General features: G+C 38.3%; 1 protein-coding gene across 2 annotated transcripts in view; it reads left to right on the plus strand.

Annotated features, from left to right (window-relative positions):
* The window catches only part of LOC124804885 (synaptic vesicle glycoprotein 2B), a 391,228-nt gene that overhangs the window by 328,475 nt on the left and 43,196 nt on the right, over positions 1–19,557 (plus strand). For both annotated transcript variants that reach the window (XM_047265251.1, XM_047265253.1), the window contains exon 5: positions 12,166–12,327. In XM_047265251.1, the coding sequence (XP_047121207.1) occupies positions 12,166–12,327 (162 nt within the window). The remainder of the gene's footprint in view (positions 1–12,165; positions 12,328–19,557) is intronic.

Raw genomic sequence — 19,557 nt, forward strand, 5'->3', positions numbered from 1 at the left:
CTAGTCTCCCATGTCAAAGATACCAACCACTTTCTCCAACAACTCTCCACCATCCCCACCCGTTTACCACATGATTCCCTACTATCACTGTTGATACCACTTCCTTATACACCAACATCCCTCATGCCCATGGTCTTGCTGCAATTGAACACCCTTTGCACTCCAAACCCACTACCTCATTCCTCATACACCTAACTAAATTTATCCCAACGCATAACTGCTTCTCCTTTGAAATGGAGGTGTACAAACAAATCTGTGGCACAGACATGGACACCCTCCTGGCATCCTCCTATGCTAATTTGTTTATTGGCCACGTAGAGGGAATCTTCTTAGCCTCCCAAAGCCACAAATCCTAGTCTCATTCAGATTCATTGATAATATGTTTGTGGTTTGGACTCAGGGGCAAGACATCCTATCTTCATTCCTTCACAACCTAACACCTTTTCTTCCATCCACTTCACCAGGTCCTCTGCCAAGGCCTTCATAGACAGAGACTATCCCCCAGACCTAATCTGCAGACAGATTTCTCATGCTATTTCCTCTCACATCCTCAATCCTCCCACCACATCCAAGAGCCAAATACAAAGGAGTGCCCCATTTGTCACCTACTCCATCCCAGACTGGAACAACTGAACCGCATTCTTTGTCAGGGTTTTGGTTACCTGTCATCATGCTCTGAAATGAGGGACATCCTACCCAAGCTCCTTCCTACTCTTCATAAAGAGGTGTTCTATTGCCCCCCCTTCCAACCTCCATAACATCCTAATCCCTCCTTGTGCCACTCCCAATCCCAGCCCCTTGCAACAGGGATCACATCCCTGTGGAAGACACATGTAAAAGACCTGCACTCAAAACTGTTGCTCCTTTTCAAATTCCTGTATATTAGATGGCTTCTGCCAGAACTTTATTTCTACACCTCCATTTTGGATTAAACCATTTTTGATTTGTTCCGTGGTCCAAAATCTTGGTCCTAACATTTTTTATCCAGTTGTCAAGTCGTCCCTTTTCCTGGTTTTGTGTGGTGTTGAATGGCAGCTCCCTTAAAATGTAGATAAATGTGAGCTAATGCACATAACAAAGAGAAACAACCTGATAGTATGTTATTATAAGATTAGCTGTTATCCCTAATGGATTTTCAATTTGATTGTCTCAGTGTACTCATAGTATTATCATGTTCCAGAAAATCAAGAACAATAATACCCCTGCCATGAAACAAGGTCACCACAAATTTCTAAGATGATCAGTAGCTTTTATTTGACCTTCAAGAAGAGCTGTGGTGATATTTTATGTAGTTATACTTTATTACCCAATATTAAAGATATGACCATGTTTCATACTGCGTAATCAGTTGAGAAAAAATATGCAACTGTTGTTTTGAAATGCTTTGAGTAGACCTTCTTGACCTGAAATCTAAGCTTCCCACCACTTTCTGTATGGCATTGCACCACATTTTGGTTCTGCTGCTGCCTCACATTTTGTTACATGTTTAGTATCCGACAGTAATTCAAATTCACCATAAATAACAGGCCGGGGATCGGACTTCATACTCTGGCTACAGCTTGCTCACCAAGGGGCACCACCACAGCCATAAGCATATTGTGGAGATGTCTGCTGATGTGAGACTGTCAGTCAGTCTCTCAATAGTCATAGAAGCCCTCAGTAAGTGCCACTTATCAGAAGAGTTTTGATATTGCCTGTATTAAGTTTCCAATTCGGATTGCTCCCTGGACTGTTTGTGTGTGCTTCAGATGACTTTGCTATGCTCTGGACTTATTTTTTGGTTATCTGTTCATACTTCATGAACTCCGCCATCAACAACCTCCGGTCTCTGCATTACTGCCAGTGTGAGCAACCATAAACTGTGTTCTACCTATGTGGAGTAGTATAGAAAAACCTGTCCATTCATGTGAATAACCTCATCCACTGTTGATGATTCATATTAGTTATTACAGTTAATCATCTTCAACTGTGCTCATTGGTTTTAGTACTGGTTTTCCTTCTGGAAATTTCTATGTCCACCTGTGGACATGTATGGTGTTGGAAGTGTCACTTCCATACACCTACTAGAGCATTCTGTAAATTTAATGAACCTGTGCCAAGAACTTAGTTTCAACATATTCTGTTTGAAATGGACTATTCACATCCAAGGGGGAAACAGATTCTGAAATGTCTGAAGAGTCACTGTGCCTACATGTGTAGTTTTGAAGAAGGTATATAAGTTACTAAACCAGTTATAAACATTTTTGTATTACTTTTGGTACAGCTCTTGTGGAATCTGTCAGCTAGATTTTTTTCACCTGACCGCTCTGTTTTACAGTGAAGTTCATTCTTAATTTATTTTTCTGTAGTGATGCAATAAGCAGCTGTACAAGGGCCAAGTTTTAATGAAAAAAAATCATACAAATTGTTTTATTGTTTCTCAAAATATTTGCTCTAAAAATTTATACGCGTTTACACACATCCAAACCAATTCTGGAAACTTTTTTTCCCCACACTGACTTTAGAACCACATCGAATCCTTGGCTTTGGAAGGATTCCACAGCTTCTTGAGATGAAAATCAGTTGCTCCACAGTTTTTGTTTGACATAATGGAACAGAAAGAAGTCGTTTGCCAAGAATTTTGATAAATACAATGACTATGACATTAAATCTGTGTTATTTGATGTAGAATTATTTGACAAGCTGTGTGACTACGGGCATTGTCATGATGAAGAATATGTAGAGTTTTCAGTTAAACCAAACAATGGAAAATCCAGCATGGAAAATGACAATATTATGAAAAGGGTAGATTACTACTCACCATATAGCGGAGATATTGAGCCACAGATAGGCACAACAGAATGATTGTGAACCATGTAACCCTTCGACCAAAAAGACCTTCATTGGAATTAGACAACACACACACACACACACACACACACACACACACACAGTGCTGCTTATGGAAGCCTACAGTAAAATGTAACCAGGTCCAGAAGCCCAGCCCCAACGTTAAATCTAACATAACTTCTAATACCAACTCCATTCACCAAATATAACATAGCAATCCCATCAATTCCAGTTTAATATACTACAGCTGATCGTACCGTGTTTTACATTTTTGGAGGTGATAACTTTACTGCAGAAATTCTTGGGTCACTACCAGACATACACCAATTAATATGCTGACAACATTTGTTTTATTTACACACACATATATACAACAGCTGACAGTCCCAACTTCACAGGCACCAAAACACACCAGGTAGTACTCCAACTGCACACACCAAGGCTTTGGACAAGGTGTATTTATACATATTTTAACAATTACGTTCTTTGACATTATTATGTTATTTCATGTTTGATGTTACAATTGCAATAAGTTAATCCAGCAAAAACTGACATTACATATTTTTAGTAGAAATTAAAACAAGCGCAATGATAATGGATATTTCTGAAATTAATGATCTTTTACAAGTGCAATTCTGAAATATATATACAGTAAACAATTAAGCTCTTATTATTCAGTCCAGAACATTCTTGAATATCTTTACATAATTAAATTACTTATGTGATTTTATGAAACAATTTTGAGCTGGTAATATTTCTACAACATCAAAATTACAATTCAAATGTTCAAAATGACTTTTTACAACATTTTAAGGCTAAAATGCGGAATAATTATGTGCCAGATATAGACTGGGTGACTTAAACATTTATAATGGTTGGCAGGGACAAAGAATCCAGTGAAATTTTTTTAAGTGCATTATCTGAAAACTACCTTGAGCAATTAAACAGAAAACCGACTTGTGGCGATAACATATTAGACCTTCTGGTGACAAACAGACCCGAAATATTTGAAACAGTTAACACAGAACAGGGAATCAGTGATCATAAAGTGGTTACTGCATCGATGATTTCAGCCATAAATAGAAATATTTAAAAAAGTAGGAAGATTTTTCTGTTTAGCAAAAGGGACAAAAAGCAGATTTCAGAGTACTTGATGGCTCAACACAAAAGTTTTGTCTCAAGTACAGATAGTGTTGCGGATCAGTGGACAAATTTCAAAACCATCGTACAATATGCATTAGATGAGTATGTGCCTAGCAAGATCATAAGAGATGGAAAAGAGCCACCGTACTATAACAACCGAGTTAGAAAACTGCTGCGGAAGCAGAGGGAACTTCACAGCAAACATAAACATAGCTAAAGCCTTGCAGACAAACAAAAATTACATGAAGGGAACTGTGGTGTGAGGAGGGCTATGCGAGAGGCATTCAATGAATTCAAAAGTAAAGTTCTATGTACTGACTTGGCAGAAAATCCTAAGAAATTTTGGTCTTATGTCAAAGCAGTAGGTGGATCAAAACAAAATGTCCAGACACTCTGTGACCAAAATGGAACTGAAACAGAGGATGACAGACTAAAGGCCGAAATACTAAATGACTTTTTCCAAAGCTGTTTCACACAGGAAGACTGCACTGTTGTTCCTTCTCTAGATTGTTGCACAGATGACAAAATGGTAGATATCAAAATAGATGACAGAGGGATAGAAAAACAATTAAAATCGCTCAAAAGATGAAAGGCCATTGGACCTGATGGGATACCAGTTCAATTTTTCACAGAGTGCGCGAAGGAACTTGCCCTCCTTCTCGCAGCAGTGTACCGCAGGTCTCTAGAAGAGCTTAGCATTCCAAAGAATTGGAAAAGGGCACAGGTCATCCCCGTTTTCAAGAAGGGACATTGAACGGATTTGCAGAACTATAGACTTATATCTCTAACGTCGATCAGTTGTAGAATTTTGGAACACACATTATGTTCCAGTATAATGACTTTTCTGGAGACTAGAAATCTACTCTGTAGGAATCAACATGGGTTTCGAAAAAGACGATTGTGTGAAACCTGCTCGCGCTATTCATCCACGAGACTCAGAGGGCCATAGACACAGATTCCCAGGTAGATGCCGTGTTTCTTGACTTCCGCAAGGCATTAAAACAGTTCCCCACAGTCGTTTAATGAACAAAGTAAGAGCAGACCAATTGTGTGATTGGATTGAAAAGTTCCTAGGTAACAGAACACAGCATGTCGTTCTCAATGGAGAGAAGTCTTCCGACGTGAGAGTGATTTCAGGTGTGCCACAGGGGAGTGTCGTAGGACTGTTGCTGTTCACAATATACATAAATGACCTTGTGGATAATATCAGAAGTTCACTGAGGCTTTTTGCGGATGATGCTGTAGTATATCGAGAGGTTGTAACAATGGAAAATTGTACTGAAATGCAGGAGGATCTGCAATGAATTGTCACATGGTGCAGGGAATGGCAATTGAACCTCAATGTAGACAAGTGTAATGTGCTGTGAATACATAGAAAGAAAGATCCTTTATCATTTAGCTACAATATAGCAGGTCAGCAACTGGAACCAGTTAATTCCATAAATTATCTGGGAGTAGGCATTAGGAGTGATTTAAAATGGAATGATCATATAAAGCTGGTCGTCAGTAAAGCTGATGCCAGACTGACATTTATTGGAAGAATCCTAAGGAAATGCGGTCCGAAAACAAAGGAAGTAGGTAACAGTACACTTGTTCACCCACTGCTTGAATATTGCTCGCCAGTGTGGGATCCGTACCAGATAGGGTTGATGGAAGAGATAGAGAAGATCCAACTGAGAGCAGCGCGCTTTGTTACAGTATCATTTAGTAATCGTGAAAGCATTATGGAGATGATAGATAAACTCCAGTGGAAGACTCTGCAGGAGAGATGCTCAGTAGCTCGGTATGGGCTTTTGTTGAAATTTCAAGAACATACCTTCACCAAGACGAAAGGATGTGGGTTTTAAGGGAGAAATGTCTGCTTGTGTCTGTGTATGTGCGGATGGATGTGTGTGTGTGTGTGTGTGTGTGTGTGTGTGTGTGTGTGTGAGAGTGTGTATACCTGTCCTTTTTTTCCCCCCCTAAGGTAAGTCTTTCCACTCCCGGGATTGGCATGACTCCTTACCCTCTCCCTTAAAACCCACATCCTTTCGTCTTTCCCTCTCCATCCCTCTTTCCTGATGAAGTAACCGTTGGTTGCGAAAGCTTGAATTTTGTGTGTATGTTTGTGTTTGTTTGTGTCTATCAACATGCCAGCACTTTCGTTTGGTAAGTTACATCATCTTTGTTTTTAGATATATTTTTCCCACGTGGAATGTTTCCCTATATTATATTCAAAATATTTTCTTACATTTTCTTATACTGTTTCAGTTCAGTCACATTTCGTAGGCCAAACAGTCTGCCAGAACTTGGGTAGACTAGATGGTAAGCATTCGGATGTGGGTTGTCCCGAATTGTGAAAGGTCCAATGTATGTGTCAAAAAACTTTTTTAATTCACTGCAGATGGCTTTAGATTTCTTTTGTGTTTTAACAAGGACTAAGTCATCAATTTTAAATTGTGTAGGGTTCAATCTTTTATCATGTCTATGTTTCCTTATGTCACCTTGAGATTTCATGGTTTTCCTTCAATTTCCTCTCTCTGTTGAATACTTAATGGTTTGCAGACATGGAAATCAATGAAATCACTAATTGTATGTGGTTGTTTGCTATTTTACTGTATTTCATAAGGTGAAAAACCTGTTGAGGAATGCTGCAGGCTGTTTATAACATTTTCAAATTTCTCGTCATAACCAATCCAACTAGCATGATTAATATTACAGTATGTTCTAAAGAATCGCCCAATTTCTCTCATGTATCTCTCTGAAGGGTTTCCCGATGGATAATAGGCTGAAATAAGAATGTGGTTTATCCTTTCATCTTCAATAAAAGCTTTCCATAGTCCAGAAGTAAATTGAGTCCCATTATCAGGGTTTTCCTACCCTGCCAAAATAGTCCCCCTCTGATTTTTGAAATAATACTGTTGATGTTTGCTTTGCAAAGAGGGTATAACTTAATGAATTTTGAAAAAACATCAACCGTAAGAAAGATGTAGCAATAGCCTGCTTTGGTCTTGGTTAAGCTCAATATGAGTCCAAGCGACTGACCTGTGTTGTTCTTTTGGCAAGATGTTCTGCATCAATCCTCTACAAGTTTGGTTGGATACTTTTACTCTTTGGCACCTGTCACAAGCTTTCAAAATTTTTCTAACTCTCCTGGCTAAATTGTTAAAGTATACATTCTCTTGGATTTTCTGGATACACTTTTGAATTCCACAATGGCCAAAACTTTCAAGAATGTATTTGATGAGTACATCAATGTATTGATCAGGCCAACATAATTTCCATACATCACTATCTACACTACTTCTCTTGAATAGAATCCCCTTGTAAATTCTGTAATAATATCCTATTTTCTCATGTCCCCTTTTTCCTAGATAACTTTCGACCAGTTTACAGTTCTTGTCATGGTTCTGATTCCCACAGATGTCATTACAAATGTCTCTAATCTCTTGTTCATAGTCCACCCCCCTTAAATACATAATGCTGATTGGTCGACAAAAGTGCCTCACCATCTAGTAATTTCTCTATAAATTTTATCTTAACAGTGTCAGACATTTCAAAACTGAACTGTTCCTTGCAGAATTGTGAAAAGTCTTTTGGGTGTAGTTTGTTATCTTCTGGGTAAGTTTTAATTGGGAAATTTCCCCAGACCCCATTAACACTACTAATAATGAATAATGAGCATATGGCATTGGTGGCCAGGAGACCACTCGCGGGGCGGTTCGGCCGCCGCTCCACAAGTTCTTTAACGCCACTATGGCGACTTGCGAGTGTATGAGGAGGAAATGATGATGAAAGACACACAACACCTAGTCATCTCGAGGCAGAGAAAATCCACAGTTTTTTTTCTTACATTAACTACCCTACTGCCAATTTCTGTGACCTTTCTGTCAGTATCAGTTTTGAAAGTCTCAATTTTGTTTCCAAAAAATCATTTCATCTGGTCAAATTCAGTTCTCAATTGAGAATTTTCCTTATTTACAAAATCAGCAATATTTTTAAATTTTGACTGGTCATTTGAAATTTCATTAGTTAAATTTGTTTCAAAATTTACAATTTTGCCCTCAACAGTCAAGTACTAAGTGCTTTATGACTTGACTCAAAAGTAATTTGCCACTTTTTGAAAGTTTGCTTAGTTTGTGCTATCTGCCCCAAATTTGCATTAATTTTTGATTTTAAACCACTCACAGCCTTTGAAATCGAACTGTCAATCTGTTACCTCAAATTTCGACTTACAGCTTGTAGTTTTGTCTGAGAACTGTCAGTTTGTTGGCTCAAATTTCAACTTAATACTGCCTGAATACTTTCAATTCTTGAATTTATTTCTGCCTGAGAATTTTCAATTCTTGAATTTATTTCTACCTGAGGGTTGTCAGTTTTTGATTTTAAGTCTGAAAACCTCTTTTCTAATTCTGTCAACATTCTTACACTGTCAGAAACACTTTCACTAATATCTCATCATGTTACAGATGTGCTCATATTTACTGATAAACCACTGTCATTGACACCAGATTCTGAATCATTCTCCATAATAAACTAGAAATTTTAGAATGTAAGTACAAGGGCGTTCAAAAAGTTTTGCACAGTCGTCTCTAAATTTTTTTATTTTTTGCAGGAGGAGAATGAAATTTTTTGTAAACATATTTGGAACATTTATCTGTACATTGAACCTACTCAATGTAGCCTCCATCTGCTGTAATGCATCTGGCCCAACATTCTTTCCATGATGTAAATTCACTTTGGTAAAATTCTGGGGATTGACTTTTACACCATTGCTTGACACAGGAAATAAGGTCTTTCTCATTATCAAATTTTTTACTGCACAGGTGGGCCTTCAGATGATCAAAGAGGCAAAAATCATATGGAGCCAAGACCGGACTGTAGGGAGAATGAGGAACAATTTTCCAACCCATTTTCCTGACTTTCTCCTGCGTCAGAAGGGCTGTATGGGGTTTGGCATTGTCATGGTGTAGTCTGATGAGCTGACCCTGTATGGGGTTTGGCATTGTCATGGTGAAGTCTGATGAGCTGACCCTGAAGCTGTAGTCTGTGGGTCTTGATAGCACATTGCAGCTTGTCCAATGACAAACAGTAATGGTCCCAGTTAATTGTGGAGCCAGGTTCCAAAAAGTCAATGAAAATCCATCACCGATCGTTGTCGCAACCTGACATCTACTTCATGGTCCATTATGGCTCACCTGTAAATAAAAGAAAATACGTTTATATACCAACTCATAGCTAAATGTCCCAAGTAGTTCACAAAAAATTCCATTCTCCTTCTTCAAAAAATAAAAAAAATTAGAGACGACTGTGCAAAACTCATTGAATGCCCTTTGTATTTATCTGTGTGTCCGTCGTCGGTCGTTGGTGTCCATGTTTTCGAAATTCCTTCAGTTCCAGAATGGTTCATTAGGTAGTTTCACTCTTCATGCGCTCCCAAAGTAAACGTATTTTCTTCTGAAAAATACAGTGGTATTTCATAAATCCTCTGATCTTCCATCAATTAAAATGTAACCAGGTCCAGAAGCCCAGTTCCAACATCAAATCTACCGTAACTTCTCATACCAGCTGTATTCACCAAATCTAATGTAGCAATCCCATCAATTCAGGTTTAAGATGCTACAGCTGATCGTACCATGTTTTACATTTTTGGAGGTGATAACTTTGCTGCAGAAAGTCTTAGGTCACTACCAGACGTACACAAATTAATCTGTTGACAACACTTGTTCGAGAGGTGTAAGATATACAAAAGAGATACTTTTTTTTTTACTTATCTTGATTTTATCTTCTTGTTGTTTTTGGCTCCAAATTTTGTTGTGTCTAGGGGTACATTCTTGAGGCTGTAATTTTTATAACATTCTGGGTTCTTGTTGAACTGAATAACTGATGATGATTTGCTTGTTGCTATTAATATATTTTATTTTATCCCATTCTTCCAATTCACACTGGCTTTACTGTTTTCACCTCTATCACACCACAAATTACATTGTTGTTGAGAAACTTAGAAAAATATCTACTTCCATCAGAGGCACTACCTACATTCTGTGGCACTAACTACATTGCAAAAGAGTTTACAAAGCAAAAGAGTTTACAAACGTTCTTGACAATAGAAGAATCTTTGCTCAAATATATCACTATTTTGTAAATAAAACCAGAAATAAATTTAATGATTCACATTAGATTGTACAATTACTAATATGAATTTTAAGTATACCAGAAATTTCGTAATTTCAAATATTTTTAAAAGAAGAGTAATTTTAACTGTACATACATAGTACTAACAAATTAATGTCTTTTTATACATTTTAGCCCAAAAAATAACACATTGTACACAAAGTCATACGAAGTTCATTCAGTTAGACAGCTGATAAAATGTTCACCTATACAAGAATAGGTAGTATACATGGTATTAGTTATTTCTATAAAAAAAAGTTAATGTTAGAGGAGGGTGACCCATTGTAAACCACAGTCCATCCCCTAAATACTGATCTGAGCCTAATAATCCTACCTGCTGACAAAGGCTCCACCACTGTCTTTTGAACCACAAGGATTGTCTATCTACCTACCACCACCACCACCACCACCACCACCACCTACTCCTGTCCAGTCTTAAGCATCTCCTAACCTCCCAGTCATGTGATCTACAAGCTAAGCTGCAACCAGTGTCCTGCATTCTACTTGGGTATGAAAACCAACAAGCTGTCTGTCCTCATGAATGACTACTAACAAACTATCTCAAGAAGCAGCAGGACCACCCAGTTGCTGAGGACACTGCCTAACACAATGTTCTTCATTTTAACAACTGCTTCACAGCCTGTGCCATCTGAACTGTAGTATATCCTATGTTCACATAACTGTCCTGGCCTCAACCTTCATTAGTCATTGTCCTTCACCAACCTGTCCCAATCTCTGTTCCCACTCCAGCACAGCACAGCTCTCTATCCCACCAATGCACTCACAGTCATCTTACTTCTCTCCTTTCCTGATGCCCCCCACCCCCACCCCACCCCTCTCCTGCCAACTGCATGTAGCTCTGTGTGTGTGTGTGTGTGTGTGTGTGTGTGTGTGTGTGTAAGTACAATCTAACTTCTGCACCATTTCAGTGCAGTAATGTGTTCATTGTAAATAACTATTACAGTAGTTGTATTACACAATTATTACCTTATAAATAAATAAAAAATCTATTTTATTTTAAATTCAGTGCGTTAGTATTTGTAAAATGATTCTTTCATATGGTGTTCATTAAAAAATGACGATCATTCCACTTGGGACCTGTGGAATGGTACATCAGCTTATTTGTTTTAGTTGTAAATATTTGTCATGTATTGTTGTTTTTCCGACATGTTCTACATCCTGGAGGACCTCCTCACTACGGATCAATTGGAATGAAAGTAAATCTAATCTAATCCAAAAAAGTCATGTGTCAATTCTTTTCAGTCGTGGTGCTTACAGCATTGATGTTTCATGGAAACAGCTTATTTGGTCATCCTTCTTGAAATTCACCGCTGGCAATTTGTAAACCAATTGTAAACAGTTGTTTCTGAAAGTGATTGATTATTGAAGGTTGAGTGTAGTGGTGTGAGCAATTGTTTTGAGTTAGGCCTTTACAATATTTGTAAAAAATCATCCTACAAAAAGAATCTTCAAGTGAATTGCCTCAGGTTCTTTTCTTCCCCAGCATTGATCATCTAAACTCCTGCTGTAAACAAACAAGTTACCCAGTTTCTGCACTGCCATGGTTTTAACAACAATAAATGACAGGTTTTAAAACAATATCAGTGTCATATCTCAATAGAGCCATTTACTTGCCACATGAAAAAGTTAAAAGGCAACCTTCTCAAGTGGACAAGACTCTCATGTTTCCATCTTTTTACCTGAAGGAGAAACACTATAATATTGTGATAACATATTGTAATATTATCTGTTCACACCATGAGAAAATAGTGTAAGTAGCAGTTTAGTTTGACAAAATAACATCTAAATTTGGTCCTGCTTTTGCCTCATTGTGATATCTCTGTGGTGACATGTCATTATTCTGTGTCATTTCAGCTGCTCTAAATTCAGTGAACACTGCTGAAGTAATACCTGCCTGGAAGTAAAACAAACGTGTCTCTGATCTCTAACTGGAGAGATACACTCATATATTAACTTTGCATGACATAATAAGTTTTTCTTGTGCAGGAAAAGATTATTGTCAGATGTGTTCATCTTCAGGTTACGGAAAGTTCCACTACCTCCTCCTGACAGTTTGCGGATTTGTTAGCACTAGTGAGGAAATGGATGTCATCTCCATGTCTTTCATTCTCCCATCAGCACAATGTGATCTCAATCTCAACACACAGACTAAAGGATGGCTCAACAGCATAATATTCATAGGTAAGTGAGAAAGCTTTCCTCGTGTTAAGTATTGTTTTCTCAGTTATAAATGTAATGATTCTTAAAAAAAACTCAAAATTGAATTGATATTTGTTGTATTATTTATGATACAATTGTACTTTTATTGAGTTTTAATATAACTATTATTCACTTTCATTGAGGTTTAATAGAAATTGGAGTGAAGACATTTTGTGGTAGAACACTATAAATGTGACATAAACATTTCCCAAAAACGTTTGTAAATAATCTGTATAAGCATTGCTTTCTCTCCACCAAACCTGTTTACAAGTAGATACAATTTAAATATTCATTTTACTTGTTAATACACATGTAATATTTATGAACTGGTAACTTCTGTCTTGAAATTTTGATGCATGATGTTTGTTCATTGTAAGTGATTCAATGTGGAGACCTATTTGTTGTCTTTGTTCAAACACAGGATTTTCTGCTTGGATGCTTCTCTTTATTCCCCCCATGATTGATGTAAACTCATCCTAAAGTTTAGTTTCCCTGCAAGTGTGCCATTTCAGATGCATGGTTTAGTTTCCTTTTCTATTTGCCATGACTACACAGTTTCTAGACAAATGGCTCTGAGCACCATAGGACTTACCATCTGAGGTCATCAGTCCCTGTTTCTAGACATCGGTACTGTTTTGTGGTGTTGATGTTATACCCATCACCTCATTAACTACACCCGTTTGGGTTCATTCCTTCATTATTTGTACTATATCTCTAAGCATCATTTATTCTCTTGTCCACCTTTCCTCACAACAAAAAAATTGCTTTCAATCCTTAACACTCCAAATTTTCTATGTTTTATTGTGTTATCAGCACTGCTGCAAATTGTTCTACCTCTGAGTTTGCTAAGTAAATCTGTTCTTCTGCCTCATATTGCATCATAATTAAGAAAAAAAAGCTACAGAGTTCATCAACCTTTCAACAGGTCTAATATACTCCTCTATTCTTTTTTGTTTTGTGGCAGTTTTTCATCTAAACACCCTGTTTTACATATTCTGTTCACTAGCTACCCCTGCCATTATCATTTCTGCTTCCTCTCCCATTATCAAGTGATTTATTCCTGAATGCTTTACTTCATATCCCACTGAACTCTCCTTTCTTCTGATGACAGCTTTCTATAAAGTGCTCTCATGATTTTGCTTACATGTACAACTTAATGTCAGTAGCAAAAGATGATCATGCTAAGAGCTGAGAGAAGAGTCCTTAATTACATTTTTCGTTAGTGTGAATTAAGGAAATCAAACAGGACTGATAAATATCTCCAACTGAGCATTCACACAGTACTGTTGTCGGTACTTGTAAGGTAACACTCTTGATGAATCACTTTATGGGGAACAAATACGGATTGGCTGAGCGCAAAACAGCACTGCAGACAGCCTAGTACAGCAGCCTAGTACAGTTTGCTACCCTCTCTACTAAATTTTTACTGTGGTTCGTACAATGACTGACCAGTAAATGATGCTGTTGACAATAGGCCTCTGCTGGTACATGATCGTCACTCAAGCTGGTTGTGATGATACCAAATTTGTAGAATTAGAAATATTCAAGCCCAGGGTTGAGGCTGTTACGAGCATAGTCCTACCATGACTTAGCACGCTTCACTTGTTTCACAAAACTCTTTGTGCCGTGGCAGGTGAGAGTACTGTGAGTAGAGTTGTCAGAGTTCCTACTGCCATATGCAGTCAGTGTTCCTGCCCAGGTGAAAGAGTGTTGGGGAGCAGTGGACTGAGGGACCTTGGGCAATGCTTTCATACTGTATGGCATGCCTGGTTCAAATGGCTCTGAGCACTATGGGACTTAACATCTACGGTCATCAGTCCCCTAGAACTTAGAACTACTTAAACCTAACTAACCTAAGGACAGCACACAACACCCAGTATGGCATGCCTGGCTACTTCTACGTCAGCACTTCAGTACATACCATTTGGCTAAAGAGATAATAATGTGGACCAAAAATACCCAACTGCTTCTGTTACCTTTTATGTGCTGAAGGATATGATTCTTTGATAGGCTACTACAGTTGCAAGAAGAGCTCAGTAACATCAAATTGGACATCAAGTTTTATTACGGAGGAGAAGATCAAGTAGGAAGCTCAGGTGCAGAGTTTGTTGTAAACAATAAAATTAAATACTCATTTTAAAAATAAGCAAAAGAAATTCTGTTGAAATCATTCAAGTCTACATAACAACAGGCTCACATTCTGACAATACTGGAGAAGATCTCTACAATGAGTTGCGAAATCTGTGAAGTTGCAGCAAATACCACTACCAGATAATAATGGGGAATTTTAATGCAAAACTAGGATAAAAACTGAAGAGTGATTCTTGCTCACATTGACTCACTTTGTTGATAATAACCCTTCTCCTTGTTGATAATGGATTGTTTCATCACTAGCATTACTTAATAATCAGTTGAGTGAATTTTGTTTAGTACAATTAATTGAGCTGCCACTATTAGTTCATTACGTTATTTGTCAAAAAGTCTTATTGAATTATAGTAATAAAATCATGCCACATCATTCAAATAAAACTTCAATCTTGGGCACATTCCCTATGTGTAGATTACTGTTCAGTGTTGTTCCAACACAAAACCCTGAATTTAAGTACACTACTTGGCTTTCTTAAACCCCCAATTTGAGACTGACCACATCTCAAGACTCCACATTAATGACAGCAATGCTGCTGCATGCTAAAAAATAAGTAGTTGTAAAACTTATTGTTGAGCCCAGAGATGCATAACCACATTGTGTTGCACCTCCCAGAGGTTGTATTTGTTCCCATATCAATAAAGATACAGCACTGGTAAACTATGAACGTGATAGCAGAAATGACAGGATGGTACGTTATTGGAAATCTCTACGAAACAAAATGTTTGTTCCAAACACATTCTTCCAGAGAGATGTAGAGAGAGAAAGAAAAATATGAACTTGGTAAGGGCTAAATAGAAATAAAAATGCAATTGATTATGTTTTATGAAATAGAAAAGAAACTGTACAAAATGTAATTGTTGTAAGCTACTATCAAATTACAAGTGAACATGGCTTTGTAACATCCAGAGTAAAAATAAATACAAAGAAAAAATAGGTTCATCTGGTAGGAGTTCAAAAAATGTGTAAATTATGAAAATTTATTTAAGGATAGAATGATATACCTTAGAAAATAAAGGTTATCCAGATACAAACAAAAGGGGCAATTATTTAAGATATCGCAGGTATCAAAAAAGCAAAAGAAAAGAAGCTATCAAATGGAACAAGGCAATTATTATAGAGTAGGAAAGAGTTTCAAGTGTACGTTAATGGGAACATACACTCTAAGACAAAAAAAAGATGCACCATGAAGGAATTATTCAAAAGGGACAGAAATCAGTAGATGTGATGTATGTGTACACACAAACAAATAATTACTGGTTATGAAAAATTGGATGATTTATTCAAGAACATAAGCTTCACAAATTGAGCAAGTCAATAATGTTTTGGTGCATCTCTGCCCCTTATGCAAGCAGTTATTCGACTTGGCGTTGATGGAGTTGTTGGATGTCCTCCAGAGAGATATTGTGCCAAATTCTGTCCAACTGGCACATTAGAGTGTCAAAATTCTGAGCTGATTGGAGAGCCCTGTCCTTAATGCTCCAAACATTCTCAGTTGAGGAGAGATTTGGTGATCTTGTTGGCTAGGATAGGGCTTGGCAAGCATAAAGAAAAGCAGTAGAAACTCTCACCATGTGCGGGTGGGCATTACTTTGCTGAAATGTAAGTCCTGGATGGCTTGCCATGAAGGGCCACGGAACAGTGGAATATTGTCAATGTACTGCTGTGCTGTAAGGATGCCATAGGTGACAACCAAAGAGGTCCTGCTATGAAACGAAATGACAGTGAAGGCCATCACTTCTGGTTGTTGGGCTGTATGGCAGGCAACAGTTGGGTTGGTATCCCACCACTGTCTGGAGTGACTCCAGACGTATCTTCCTTCTGTAAGCTCATTGACTGGAGTAGAATTGTCTTCAGTGATGAGTCCTGCTTCAAACTGAGACTTGATGACCAGCAAAGAGGTGTCTGGAGATGACCTAGACAGCAGCAGGATACCATCCGACTTTCGCCCACCATAGAACCTGACAGCAAGGAGTGATAGTTGGCGGTGCCATTTCTTTTCATAGCAGGACCCCTTTGGTTGTCATCCATGGCACCATTACAGCATATCAGCATGTTGATGACATTCTATGCCCTGTTTTGTTGTCCTTCATGACAAATCATCCTGGGCTTACACTTCAGTAAGATAATACCTGCCCGCACACGACGAGAGTTTCTACTGCTTGTCTTCATGCTTGGCAAACTCTACCTTGGGGAGCAAGGTTGCCGGATCTCTCCCAATGTAGACTTTTTGGAGCATTATGCTGATCTGACATGCCAAGTGGACAGAATTTAGCACGATTTCCCTCAGGAGGACATCCAACAACACTGTAAATCAATGCCAAGCTAAATAACTGCCTGCATAAGGGCCAGAGGTGGACCAAAGCATTATTCAACTGCTCAGTTTGTGAAGCTCTTTCTCTTGAATAAATTGAATTTTTCTGAAATTGTTATTATTTGTTTGCCTGTACATGTACACCACATATGCCAATATCCATCCTATTCAGATAATTCCTTCGTGGTGTGTTGTCTTCTTTTATGCTAAGAACATAGTAGAATATGCTGATATTCTTTGTTGGCTTATGTGAGATGGGGAACAGCCAAGATGCCTTTAATTGAGGGCTGGGAAAGTGATGTCGAAAAAAGTCTGGAACGCCAGAACATGTAGCTGAAGGTCATGATGCATGGAGAAGATTACAGGAGGCCTTTTCCATCTGTGGATGTCAATCAACTGATGATTATGATAATGATGTCATAATGTCATTCTTTATTAGTAAACTTCACTTTTAACATCACTGTGTTGCATCACATTTCAAATCCTTATTTTATTTTCCCACATATTACAGATATATTTCTTTGGCACATGGTGACTGTTTGTGCAGCTAAAGCAAATAACCATCCAAACAGATTACATTTGTGCATGCAAGCAAATCAGCCAAAATAGCACACAAAATATGTGAACCATGAACATTAAACAAGTATCAACAAATACAGGACACAAAAGATGATGGTCTGTAAGAAATGGAGACTAGTTAAGCACTCGAATAGTGCTAATTGAGATCTGTCGCTATTCGCAAGGAAGATCTTACAATGTCACATTCCGGGAAAGTTGGGTGAAAAAACATCAGCTGCCAATGCTGAACAAGAGTGTGTCTAGCAGCTGGTGTGTGAACTCTTTGACAGCTGTGAAAAATAAACACAGTGGTCAAAAATCTTGATTGTCCCATCAGCCCCCTAGGGAGAAGCAGAGCATTGTCTAAAAATTGTGCACCAAAGTGCACTCAACATCCAGAATGTGTTCTCTGCTCAGGCAGAGAATCTGCTTCAGATGGTTGTACTTGTCCCTGAGGCTGAGGCTGCTTTTGTGGCACAAGAGTAGGCAGCACTTCTGGAAACACGTTTGCAGGTTTAGTTCTGTTTATTGAGACTGCTGTAGCTTTACCATTTAATAATATATCCAGAGTATGTGCTCCTCTTTTGAACACACAATGTGGGCCTGTGTATTGAGGTTGTAGCGATAGCATGACATCATATGTACATAACATGACATATGGTGCATGTTTGCAAGTCATGATTCAAGTAGATAGGTATCATTCTGTGCCTGGACACTTAATGGGGACATACGTGTGCAATATGTTCTCTCAGGTGACAAATGAAGTCCGATTGGTTGTGATCATGTAACTGTATGGAACTTGGATCAATAAATTCACTAGGCAGTCAAAGTGCTTTGCTCTGCTGACAATGAATCCAAGTCTGCTATGTAAGTGATATGAAGACCAAATAAGACCATGGACCAGCCAGTTGTCCGACTTGTTTTGTGACCCATCAGTGCAGTCTTTGAAGAATGATGCCAATTTTCAGTTGTGCTGTTGCTCACTGGGTAGTAACTAGTTGTTCTCTGATGGAGAGCGCCACAGAACGTACTGAGTAAATAACACCAATTTGAATTGTCAGCCATATTCTGTGGTGATATGCTGTGGACAAACAAAGCATGAAACCCACTTTAACATAAAGGCAAAGACTTCTACTTTTGCCAGTATCTTAATGACTGGTATAGCTTCTGGCAAATGGGTGAAACGGTCACTTGCAGTCAACTGATAACAGTGACCACTGAATGGTGGAAGTGAGCGTACTACATTATGTGCACAAGCACAAAACATGTGTCTGTAAGATCACCAGCTGGCTCGAACACATGATGGGATATTGTACTGTGCTGAAATTGAAGACACACATGAGCCCCCTCGTAACTGCAAAATATGTGTGGCAGAAAAGGTAAGACCTTCCACTTGAATCTCCCTATAAAGCTTCACATCTGAACCAGGAACATCAACAAGTTGTAACTGAAGAGTGGACAATGCATCATTCAGTAGTTTGCAGAGTTTGTGATCAGATACTTGTGCCTCTGCAAACAGGACAAAATCAATAACATTTGTTACAGTGTTAACTTGTAACAGTCAGTCAACAACTACATTTTTAATACCTGAAATGTGATGAATGTCTGTGCTGAAATGGATAATGATTTCCAGATGGTGAACACACGTTGTTGTTCTACTCTCTGGCTTCCAGCTCCGGTTGGAAGTATTTGACTGGTTTGTAGATAACAAGGAGCTCATGATCATAAGTGCATTTCCATTGCAAAGGGGAGAGCTTGTGTGAGATGTAGCAAAAGTATACAAAAGGAATTTCTGTCTGGTCTTTAGGTGACTAATGGAAAGATTCTGAGACACAAAAAAAGTCCAGCAATCATGTGTGCGTACATCTGACTGCTACTGGTGTTTGGGCAGCACAACGTAAGGTTTACTTGCATGTCTGACCTTCAAACTCTCATCCTCTGCCATTGCTGGAGTTGTGGTGAGACAGCAGCTCATATATTTGTTTAGCTAGAGTTTCAGCATTGTCTGACAGGCAATAATAATTTGCATGCATTGCTGCCAGTGATGAAGCACTGTTGCACCACACCACTAATGCATTGATTGATGGTGATATAATTGTGTCTCGAATCCTGTCAGCCAGATCTGCAACAGCATATAATGGCATTTACATCTGAGGTGCTCATATAGCTTTAACTTGATCCAGAAGACGGTTAC

This window comes from Schistocerca piceifrons, chromosome 7 (genome assembly GCF_021461385.2).
Source record: "Schistocerca piceifrons isolate TAMUIC-IGC-003096 chromosome 7, iqSchPice1.1, whole genome shotgun sequence".
Taxonomy (NCBI): Eukaryota; Metazoa; Arthropoda; class Insecta; order Orthoptera; family Acrididae; genus Schistocerca; species Schistocerca piceifrons.